This window comes from Varroa destructor, unplaced genomic scaffold, assembly GCF_002443255.2.
Source record: "Varroa destructor unplaced genomic scaffold, Vdes_3.0 BEIS01000002.1, whole genome shotgun sequence".
Taxonomy (NCBI): domain Eukaryota; kingdom Metazoa; phylum Arthropoda; class Arachnida; order Mesostigmata; family Varroidae; genus Varroa; species Varroa destructor.
The window spans coordinates 33,683,871-33,696,073 of NW_019211455.1; the positions used below are offsets into that span (position 1 = coordinate 33,683,871).

A 12,203-nucleotide genomic window follows, 5' to 3' on the forward strand; every position below is an offset into this window, starting at 1 on the left:
TTATTGGCATTTGTGGAAAAAGTGGCTAAAGGAGGCTGGAGGCCGATATTAGAATGGAGGAATCAAAAAAGAGGAAGCGGCAACAGTCTGCTTTCTTATCGGTAACTTTCTTTTTTATTTTTTTTCTTGGACTTCTTGTAGCGTTTCCATTGCCTTCTTAGTTTGAACATTACGATTACTGAAGAAACGCGCCGACACGTAGCGAGGCCGCTGATGGTGTGATGTCTAAGAGGAATCGCTGCGTGAATGATAAAAAATTTTCGAACTGACTGGAAGTGATTCGCTCGGAAAAAGGATCGTTTTGGTGACAGCTTGTTTCTAGAGGCGGAAGAGATGAATGAACTGTTGTCCGCGTCTTTCCTCCGTGCGTCGGCGATTGGCTTCACTTTTTCGCTTCCGTCGGAGGTGTACCTCTTCTATGGCGCTCACTAATGCCAATTTCGTCAGAACGGCTCAATTTCAGACGTAAAAGACGACGACCTTTCTTTCTGCTTTATCCCATGTCCAATCATTTCTCCTCACTCATTCAGCCTTTCTTATATTGAACTATCGGATGCCAAAACGTTCTGTAGGCGAGTCCATCGCTCGTTTCTCTCGGCAGCACTTTAACTTCGAATCTCAAGCTATAGACTTGCGGCAACGCTCGATCCGTATAGCATCGGCGAGGCTAAAAATTCCATAACAAATTTTCGTGCTAGTGCCATTCATACGATTCACTCCGCATAGCTTCACAAGATACGCAGCCGATAGCCAACTAAGTATATTGTTTCTTTTAGCGATATTTTCGACCGCTTGTTTACATTTCGTATAAACCCATCTTTGGCCTACGCGACTGTTTCTAATTGCTCTTTACTGAAAACCTCCCGTGTTGTGTTAGAAAGCCCAACCTGAAACCGAAATGATGCCTTTCTGTTCCTAATCTAGTGATCTGCGCAAGGTACCACTTTGACACTTGCTTACGTATTCAGATAATTAAATTACCTGAGTTCAACAATCCGTCTGTAGGCAAACGATAGATTTGAAGCGACAATAGATTTGAAGCGGACGAAAAAGAAGAGTTAGGACTCAATATCTTGCTTTTACGGTGCTCCTTATGAAGTTGTGTTCATATCAGCAAAGACCTCAAACAGTAGCGCCTTTGAAAAAGGATATAATACTTATAACTTTCGCTGTTCAGGACATGAAAAAGAAGTTCAGGACAAGGAAAAACTGTCTTCTACGGCTTCGGTGGGGGGCAACTCTTTTCGTTTCTTTTTTTTCAAGCACAGACCCATCCTAGAGAAAACGGTGATGCTATAGACAACCATACTGTTTATGCAGTGGCGCTTAAGAAAGGGGAAGAAATATGCGCATCTCAGTGCGGTATATCTTATACTGCCTTAGATCTGGCAAGCGGTTTACAAGAAACAAACGTCACTCAATGAAGTACTTGTCTACCTACCGCCGAACTTTTTTTTTCGCTCTCACTTCCGTTTTCTTTAGTGGGAGGCGACTAGGTTTGGGAGGCGTCTATCCTGTATTGCCCGCGGAGAACAAACGGTGAAGTATGGTGCCAAGGTCTAGGTTGAAAGGGGCGGGCAAAAGGCAAGCGGTAAAAGGCGCAGCATGTAAATCGCGTGTGCTGGTGCTTACCTACCTTTTCGTTGACTGGCTAACTGAGGCCTGTTGGTTCCTTTACTATAATAATGCGTACGTTTACAAGAATATATGTTCTGCTAAAAGTAATTAGGGCAGGCCGCATGGCGACGATGATAGTGTAGTGTATTGGAACCAAGTAGCGTCGTTTTGGTCGCCTCAGTGGAACACTGTAGGACAACTGCTTACGGGTAGGTACTGGAGTATGAGGAATGCTAGCTAATACCAATATCATGCATACATCACTACCGCTCCGTATAGTTTAGCTTTATATACATGAAACTTTTGTGAGTATATGCGTGTGTATAAGACTGCATATACGGGAAGTTCAGCGATAATGCTAATTCATGATGACCTTCGAGCGAAGCAGGTCAATGCGCAAGCGAACGATGTAAGTTACAGCGCGCGCAGACCATAGTCCATCTAATGATTATAAATTTCATTCAGGGACTAATAGTCACAGCACAGCAGAGACGATGGATTAGTGCTCGTGGTCGTGCCGCTGATGGCGATGACTATTGTCCTGAGTATATGCGTATATGTATGTGTATGTGCGCGTACGTATGTGTGTATGCATTGCGGTGTGGCTAGTACTCACTCTTTGTCGCTAGTCATATATGGGCTCTTCGGTTTGCTGCGAAAAGCCTGCGGTAGAGGCAACGGCTGTTGGTATAGTGAGGGCGAGCTGTAGAAGACACGAATCAAAAAGCAGAAACCGTTAGACGCATGAAGCCAATTCGAACTAATTATTGACCCTTACAACGACAGTGGTGCCATGACAAGTACCCTCCCGGTAAGACCCTCAGTCATTGCGCATCCTTGTGGCTTTTGCAAACAGACAACTTTTTTGCAGTTGTGTTCTCAAATAATACCGGGTTAACATGTTCACTCGTAACTGTAGCTGTCACAATACGACCATCAGCTAGTGACTTGTCAGACTGGAAACACTGGGCCAGCTGTGTATATATTTCTAGCTGGTCACTATATCAAATACAGTGTTAGCTGGCCGACTCAACTGCTTAGCAGTCCTGAACCGATTTTATTTTGGAGGCCTGCTAATGCTTGCTCGGCTGTCATAGCACTCAAGGCTCGTTCGTTCGGGCTGCTTGCCCGAGCCGTCTACCTTGTTTTAAGTTGACGGCCAACAAAGCAATGCAACGAAGATCAGTAGGAAGAGAAACGAGTTGATCCAAGGAAAACTAAACGTTCACCTTCGCACAGCGATTTTGTTCCTATAACAACGCCAATAAGCTGAGGCAGAAAACAGACAAGCGGTACAAATTGAGAGAAATTCATGGTTAAGGGGACGATGAGGAATAAATGAAATGGATAGTAATGATGACCAAAGCTAAAAAGAGCAGTTAGAAGCAAACCGTTCGATGAAGTCGATGAATATGGCCGAAAGTGATAACAATAGTCATGACCTATAGTAAACAATAAAAATCCCTCCGTACATTCTCTTATAATCAGAGATATCTTACTTTTCAGGGTTGGACTTCTCTCTATTCACTGATACAGGCTCACTCACTTTATCTTCTTAGATCTGATTATCTGAATAAATTCCATATCCCAGTGCGATTTTATTTACACGTTAGAACGTACTCAATATTGAGTATACAGCGTTTATCTACATGTGGGAGTTCGTGGACCGTAAAGTAGTAAGTAATATGCATTACAATTACGGATGCAGACTACGCGGATATAAACTATATCTTAGATAGGACTTGTACTAGCAACAATGTATAATTCTTGTCAATCTGAAACTAAAAGTAATGCGATTCAATGATGGAAAAGTATGAATGATTTCCTCATTTTTTTTATTGGAAAAAAATTTCTGGGAACGCCGGCGCACAGATATGCATTGCCATGCAATATCTCTAATTGCTCTGTTAAATGCAGCCTTAATTACGCTTAAAGCGGTCGCTCCAGGTGCGATTGCGATCATTAGATTGTCACCGGACTTACAATATGTATACGTATTATCAACGACCGCATAATTTACTGAGTGCCGCTTGCGCTAATTAATTTTTAAATATACTGATTTTCTCGCACATAAAGCCGTAAAAAAGACAGACGTTGAATTAATATTTCTCCTGTATCGTTCTATTCCTGGTGAATGTAGGAGCTGAGTGACGGCCAGCTGAGCTGTAAGTAAGCTGACGACTCACACGACGCTTCAGATCGCAATTTTTCAGCCTCGCGTGTAAAAACGATGCGGAGTGCAATCACTTAATAAGGGGCAGTTTGAACGGGTTCGGTTTAGCGGAGCCTGACCTAGTTTTTTTTTTGCTCCACAGTTCTAAGAGTCCACAGCGGTAGGTTACGACAAGAGGCCGGGAAGCGGTTGTCGAGCAGTTTGGGAACCAACTCGAAGATGGGGCTGGTAAATCGATATGCCAATAAGAGTTGGAGAAACAACAACGAAACATCAGCTCACAGTTAGCAGAGGAAGGTAGATTACGATGGTTTTGTTAAAAACAGCCAGCAGAGAACCCATGAAAATTCGGAAACAAGTTTTAAATAAAGCAGCGTCGTTTTGAAAAGGCATGAAACATATGACGTCCACGACACGTAGGCACTACAATAAGGACGGGCAAAATGCCCTTTGACGATCGGGTAGGCAGAAGGTGGGCCCTGTCGAAGAAGAGGGGATAAAGAGATGGACCGGAATATGCAGCACAAGCTAGCGGAAAGAAGGAAACGTATGAGCAGAAACAAGTACAGCACGAAGGAACTATGAGAAATCCAAATAGGACCAGCAGCAGAAAGGACATCGAAATTGACTAACAAGGAACTCAAGGAAGGTAGGGAACGAGAGTCTATCGTTAAGCTCCCCGGTCAGCATATGTCAAGAAGAATGAGGCAATAACTTCCATGGGTTTCACCGCCCATATCGAGGGAAGAAAATGTACGGTTATACTGGATAAATTTGAAGCTTGGAAAGACTTAAAACGACGAAACAGATCTAATGAATTAGGTAGAATCGTACAGCACGAAAAAGCCGGAGAGTGGTACTACGAAATACCTTAAAAAGAAGTTTTTTTTTTTACTTTATTTTTTTGTAGATCGTAATTATTGCAACACTATGGCGAGGCCAAATACTTTCCTTAGAGGCCTTTGTAATGACATTAAAATATTGCACACATTTGCAATGGCAATATATGATGGCCTTAGGAACATCAATAACAAAATAGAATTACAAATAAAACCCCTGAATAACTTTGTGCAGTATATACTCGTCAAAGATCAACACTCAGACCTTCTTCAGGGTTCTCGACTGCTGCACAATATATATTAGTCATAATCGCATTGAGATATATGTAAATATATTACATGCAATACAAAAGTTAACCGTATAGAGTATGAACGATTTCCATTTCACCAATGACGGACTACGGCGTTTGCCTACTAATCATCTTAGAAAATATAGATACGAAGCGTACTTATTATACAAAAAGAAAACACTGCCACTATGGACAGCATCGATAAGACACGAAAATGAACCGCGTACAAAAACGACAAGTCTTTTTTTTTGCCTTAACTTTGCCGGTGTTCTATAGCCTTATAGAAAGCTTGTTACGATTTTTGCCTTGACAGGAAATTATTACAATGAGTATAGCATTGTTAAACAGCATTATTTTTTAAATAAAAGAAACTGAATCTATACTGACGCTACCGGAAGCTGTGGCAACGTCCACTGAGGCGGCGATAGCGTTGTTTTTTGGCGAACCTTTCGTGACAGATCTAAGAACATCATGGGATGGTGAGCAATAAGTTGTTTGAATTGAAGGTGTACCCAAAAATACAAATATTTGTACATTACGAAAGCTGAGAGCACATGCCAAGCCGATTGGTTACCATCTAACAAAAAAAATTCCAGGTAGTGCGCGGTGGGCATGCTTAAAGCAGAGCATGCGCGGCAGAATGACAAGTAAATAATCGAGGCTGTTGAGGGCATACATAAAAGTGACCTATAGATACTGTGATTAGCTAGTACACAGGTCTAGCGGCAACCACTCAATGTTAATCTAATACTGATAATAATGAGGTATTGCTATATGTAGTCATAGAGAGAGTTACCCCCACTGTATTATATTCTGTATCCGTATCTGCCTACCTGTACATTCGTGGATGTGTTTGTACATTTGAAACCAACTTGGTTTGACTACCTTAGCTAGCTAGTTGCAGAATTCGAAGAGCTTTGGCTCTTTTGGCTGCCTCTGCCGCAACGCATCCTAATGGCTGTGCTAGTCCGCCGTACTCACGCCACGTAAAAAGCGTGAACATTGCGTGAAATGATCGTGTCAGTTCCTAACGTTGTCGTCTTAGTCGAGCTAAACACACACTTACTGTTTACTATAATAACGAGTAGGACACTTAGCTGTAGAAATTTGGCCTCAAGCAGCATCATAGTCCCGGTCCACACATCGGTTCACATCACACAATTGACAGCTTATCTGCGCAGCTACAATGAAATCGCGGCATAGAGTCTATCCGAATATGAGCTATCGTTGCAGAATCGAAACGAGAGTTTTTGATATATAATGATGTCTACTTTTGGACGAAGCAATAACATCGTGAGCATGTCAAAGGTCCACGAGTATAAGCGCCCGCAAGGCTGGCAAAAACCTACATTATCTAGAAGGCGGGACATTGATAGCCGCCCTAAATCAAGGGTACGTGTGGAAGGGACATATCGCTTCGTGTCCGTGTGGTGTATGCCGATGTTGGCAGAATGAAGCTAAATATTAACTAGATCTTTTTAGCCCAATTCCTCTTGACAGCGTAATCAAAACTAGAATAGTACTCTACTGAATAAGCCTCCATATTCTAACGATAGCCACGCCACAAGGCGCACAACCGCACCATGGCTAGACAGCCGCGAAAAAGAACCAAAAAACACCGAAAAATATGGTGCTACTGTAGTTGAAAGAAAGAAAAATGGGATCGGCGCTTTGAGATTAAATGCTTGACCTTCTAGTAAAGATGTCCTTTGTCAGAACGTTGAACGGATGTGATATCACTGCAATGCGCGCGAGTCTGCTTTAGGCTAATATTCCCGGTCAGCTCTCGAGGTGGGTGGGGGGCCCGAAGAGAATGCGAAGCGTTCATAATAGATGACCTTCTCGATTGCAAGCGGGATATTTGGGTCGAAGTCAGAATCTCACCGCCATCGTGTTTTTTATTTTGATTATAGCGTTATTGTACATATGAGCATTTAGCATCGTATATAGGACAGTGACAAGGATTACTAACAACTTAAACAAAGCGGCAATTACAAGACACTATCAGCTTTTTTTTTCTTCTTTTTATTTATTGCCATCTGTAATGAGGCGAATTATCATATCAATCTCTTTTTATTGGACCGATTTGACGACAGTCCTCTTATGTATAGCCGTCTATTGGCTTAATAAGCTCTATGTTCTGAACTTTACACCTTCGCCGTATCGCCGTTAGGCGTTCCATGAGACGGCTGGCCTTTAGTACAAAACGCAGTGTGTTTATGTCCGAGTTCGAACCTAAACCACAACGCGTCTCGAAGACTGGCACACAAATACGTAACCCACAAGGCTATCAAGGGGACTGATTGCATGAGTAATTTAAAGCTAGTAGAGAAGACGCTCCCATAACATGCGTTTTGTCGACATACAAACATCGTGCAATGGTTGATATAGGCTAGAGAGAGTTTCTCAAACGGGGGTCATTCGCTCGACCATAACCGCATTCACCATCATCGATCCCAATGTCATCACCGTCATACCCATCATCACAGTTGCTAGTTTGGTATTCTTGTCACGGCGACGTCCCTTCGAGCGGCTTGTGAGTGTACAATTTTCGCATTGAGGAACAACAGTACAACGAAACCTTGTCGCCGTAATCCCGGACTTTACCGGCTCTCTCAAAGAAGACACGGCACTCTCTTTTGTTGTCAAGCCGCTATTTTGTCATTGACGTCATCCTCTTCTTCTTCATTTGAAATCATGTCTAATTAGGTACTAATTAGCCAGCCAGGAGCACTTCAACCGTCTTAACCACCTGCTGCAAACTTCTTAGACTCCTAATTTATTACTAGCACCACTGTTAGAACGCATTCCATTGTCACCTGCCTATTGCCTTGAGTCGTCTTCTGTTGGAATAATTATTGAGAGAACAGGGTTTTACAACAGGCAGCCGACCTACAGAGTGATCGTCATTTCCAGAAAATAACAAGAGGAAGTTTTCAAGCCATGTTCGTGTGGTTAGTTTGCGACAGTAGAAAAAAAATAGAGTTAAGCTTACCTGACATCCGACAAATCTTGAATTTGCTGTTGTTTGTGGTGACCTGTTGGGAGGACTGACGCAGACACCACCCGCCACCTGCGAATACACGAAACAGGTACCATTGAATGAATAAATAGCTAATAAAAAAGAGTATTCTGCTATACGTATAGCACTGATGATCTGATTTAGGAATTGGGTTAATTAACGGAGATTTCAGTAATCGTATCAGTGGTCAGAAGTGCAAAAGCAAGTGAATGATGCTAGATTTAACAGTGACGACTGATTTAATTGTGCATACACTCTGCTATTTATCTTTTTTAATTTGAGATGTACATATATATGTAAACAAGAATGTTAACAGCGAGTCGTGCGTGTGTATCAGACCATCGCATATCTTCGACGATTGTCTGTGTTTTCGAACTCCCTAATTTTCACCAGCAACACGCCTTGTGCGTTTCTCGCTACGCGTCCTATTTATATTTCACTGAGTATGATCGTTTTCGTAGCATCTTAACCTTACGTTTATTACTCTTCTAATCTCTAGGTTGCTCGAATTCATTACAAAATCACTTATAAATTTTACGGGTCTCTGGTTTTAGCCGAGGGTGCCTGGCGAGTCGGGTGGCTTAGTTGAAAGACCTTGAGTCTAGTAGGAATCGCGCGGAAGGGGATGAGAGAGGGTGTACACATGATGTTTTGGAACGACACTAGTCTCGCTCTAATGTCCGTCGTTCCATTTGCATAGAGTTGTCATAGGCAAAAGTAGGAAATTGAAAAACAAGAATGAAGAAGCTAACTAGATGAGTTTTCCTGCGAGGATTCTTTTGCTCTTAGACGAAGCTGAGAATCATTGAAGCACTTCAAGATGTTTCTCGAGAAGCGATGGTGGGCGCACGAAGTCATCAGAGGGCATCATCCATTGTACGTTCCGTTGATTTTATCGCTGCTGCTGCTGTAAAGACGAACTGGATGTGCTACTCTATGACAAGTAGCAGACAGACTTAGTGCGCAAGTCATTCTTCGAAACATCCCTTTCTAATTTTCCTTTTCGTCCCTTTCGGCTGGTTGCCATGGAACACGTTTGCACCTAGGCTTAGACTCCTTGTATTGCGTCTGCTGCTGACACCGTCGTCGCCGCTGCTGCGACCGTCTCTATGCTGGTGTCTCAAATATTTAGTTCTTCTACGTCCGTCTGCCAGCCACGCGTAGAGAGCACCCCTCTCTTCCTGCTCCGAATCAGCAGAACTACCCCACTACTTTTAGCATCCGTACCCTGACCCCCCTCCCTCCCTGATCTTACTTACTTTCAGATATGCCTTCGCTTTTTGCTGCTTCCTTTACGCTCGACCCGGAGTCACTCTCTCCTTCTTTTTGCTGGTGCTACTGCTACAGTCGCTCAGACATTCGTGCATCTCATCGAATCTTTCCTGTCTTTTCGTTGCGCTCTCTCTCTTATTTTCTCTGACTAGCGCTGATTTCTTTCTCGAAGACTCGTTGTCTTATTCTTGCCCGTTATCTCACTTTTTTCCTAGCTATCTTCGTTGTCGTTTCGTGCGGACGGCGGATAGACCGGCTGAAGAAACGGGCGAGTTGTTGGCTTACTGCCAGTTCGGATAAGCGAAAAACACTTGCAGTTTTGCCGCACAGCAGCAGCGAGGATGAGCTCACATCGATTGAAAGAGATAGAGCAATTGCTGGCCTGGCTGTCCATCTGAAGAAATGCATTAGTGCATAAAATGCCCCCGCCACTAGTACTACAATTACCAGACGCCGACAGACTAGATGAGTCCTGAGTGTTTGCAAGCGACTGGAGTGTTCGTTGGATTAGTGCATAGACACCCTTCGACCCCCCTATAACCCAAACACTACTCTTCGAATTACTAATATATGAGTATAAAAAGTGGTTCAAAGAAGCTGATAGGACTGGAATGGAAAACGCTTCCAGTGAAAACCGTTACACCGCCAAAAATATCTTAAATATTTGCGTTACTTATTACACGCACAACAACTGGCTGATTGACTGACTCATTTGCTGACTCCCAGACCATATCGACTAACTGCACAAAAGGGACCAACCAGACTTAAGTAGTTTTTGATTTCGAGAGACGTTCCGACAGCGGGTAAACGTCAGGGACAAACGCACCCAGGGTTCAAGGCGATTACGGGGGCTATAGAAGAACGAACGGGACAAACGCTTCTATGTTAAGTATCCCAGTTTTCTTATACGAGGAACGAGAACCCCTATCGTTAGCGGGTTCCCTAGAAGGGAAAACCTGATAGACCGATAGCCTGTTTCTGACTGCCGACCCATTCACACGGTCGGAGTAGAGCAATCTGCTGCCTTGACCTAAACAAATGTAGGCCTCTCAAAGAAACACACCGGCTGCAAGGCAGATTGCAAGAGCTACCCTTAATTCTCTTAAGCGTCTATGAGAGTTATAAAGGTAGATCACCTGATTTATAATGTCGTGTGCCAATTTCAATTTATACTTTCGAAGTGTCAAAGTCCAAACTGTCACCGCCGATACACCGATTTCTTGTCACCAGTTCAATAAAGCGATAGAACAAAATTTAAAAAGGTTATTCATCGGTCAAGACTATGAAGAAAAGTCCACTGTACATGAAGCACTGTGACGGTTCAGCAGCGCCCACGATAACAGTCACTATGTTTTAGTGTAGCTGCAGCGGCGATCGATTGAACTGGATAGGCAGCACTTTTGAACTCGGTAAATCCCATAACGCAACTTCGTTAGTTATCGAATAGCGAACGTACGATGGAAATATAGCACCACGAGGGAGCTACAATTGGTTTGTGGCCCATTACGTACTGATGTTTTTCTATATAGCTTACTTGGCTCACACTTATCCACGTGTTGGCTTCCATAAACACTGAACGTGTCTGCGAGAAAATTGCTAGCAACTTAAACGTACTCGGCGACACATTTTCATCCCGCGGCAATTTGATTTAACGTCGCACTGTTCAAGCCTTCTATAGAACTCTCCCTATGCGTATCGTGGCTATTTTCAGAATTAACTGACAGGCACAGTCCTTGTACTGCAGTGCGAATTTACGCACAACCGTGTTTCCCGTCAAGACGGCAAAGTCCTGTTAGGGTGGTAGTATTTCTTGCAACTGCGGCCGTGCCCGATAAGATCGATCCCAAATTTTTCCATTTTCCCAACGGTAGACGTGTAGATTTCTACTCAACGGAGTAAGGACAGATGTAGTTTTCCTATTTTGTTTAGCACCCCGGCACCTGTTGCAGCTACGTACGCACTGAGATGCTCAGTCTATATTCCGCAGTTTGGAAAATCACACACCATCAACTAATGTACAGTTGTATTTACATGTGATTGGCACTGATAGGACGTTCGATATACATATGTTTATATATATATATATATGTAGCCTCAGCTAATTTGGGCAGGAGTGGCCGTGGTCCCCTTCGGACCGGTAGCACATAGGATACTTTTGCTAAGGGCGATTTCATAGATCCTTCCCGCAGCATATTTCGAACTTTACAGTATCGTTACATGCTCGCTATTATCTTTCACCTTGTCTTGGCAGGTAAAATCTGCAGGAACCGCACGTTTACGCTTCATCTCGGAGGAATGACGTAAGGGTTATTTCTTTTCAGAGCACGTTTCAGTAAGTATTAGGTCTTTGCAGCGCACTGTCTTAAACCGTTCGAACTGATCCGGTATAGGAACTGACTTCCACCGTGATGAACTTTGCGCAAGTAGCCGATTTTGCGGCTCTTATAAAATGAGCTAAGGAACACGCTGCATTTGAGCCCTTGTTCCTCCAGCAATGCTCGTTTAGCATACAAATTGTTTGGATGTTCCCTTGTTCGTCCTGTAATGGCAAAACTACTACTCAAGAAGTTCGGCTGCCTCTGAGAGGAAATGATGATAGAGATCCTCTTTGAAGTTGCCCCGTGTAGTCGTCCCATACATAGGAGTCGAACGACACTCAGGACGTCCCTCTCGGTGTCATCTAATCGGCCGATAACTCTCGAGCCTGAGCCAGGTGCTCAAATACCTCTAGCCACCTCTTCGGCCGACTTTGTCGAGCGCCATTTCCTGACACGCTGTCTAATCATCTAATAAGTACTTGACAATTCGGTTCATTAGCGTATACATATTGCCAGCCATCCCACAAAACTGAGCGGACTAGTACAGTTTTGTCATTGGCTGGCAGTAACAAACAATCAGCCGTGAACAAGCATTTATTCATTAATTTATAATATATATATTCGTATCAAGAACAAAGCAATCACTTAACACAAAGTAATTATGCAGGTCAT

The 12,203-nt window shown here is 43.3% G+C and overlaps 1 protein-coding gene and 1 long non-coding RNA gene across 13 annotated transcripts in view; one reads left to right on the forward strand and one right to left on the reverse strand.

Annotated features, from left to right (window-relative positions):
- Nucleotides 1–12,203, reverse strand: part of LOC111245979 (glutamate-gated chloride channel-like) — a 74,876-nt gene that overhangs the window by 33,671 nt on the left and 29,002 nt on the right. For 10 of the 12 annotated variants that reach the window (XM_022795082.2, XM_022795084.2, XM_022795087.2 and 7 more), the window contains 2 exons: nt 7,915–7,992; nt 2,234–2,320 (listed from right to left, as the gene is read on the reverse strand). In XM_022795082.2, the coding sequence (XP_022650817.1) occupies nt 2,234–2,320; nt 7,915–7,992 (165 nt within the window). Of the gene's footprint in view, nt 1–2,233; nt 2,321–5,752; nt 5,778–5,985; nt 6,127–7,914; nt 7,993–12,203 lie in introns of those variants that run through there. The other 2 variants (XM_022795092.2, XM_086981159.1) reach the window with 2 other exon arrangements.
- LOC147757699 (uncharacterized) lies at nt 155–5,159 on the forward strand. Its single transcript, XR_015321947.1, has 4 exons — nt 155–1,826; nt 3,124–3,293; nt 3,758–3,782; nt 3,933–5,159. It is a non-coding gene; the product is annotated as an uncharacterized LOC147757699 (long non-coding RNA).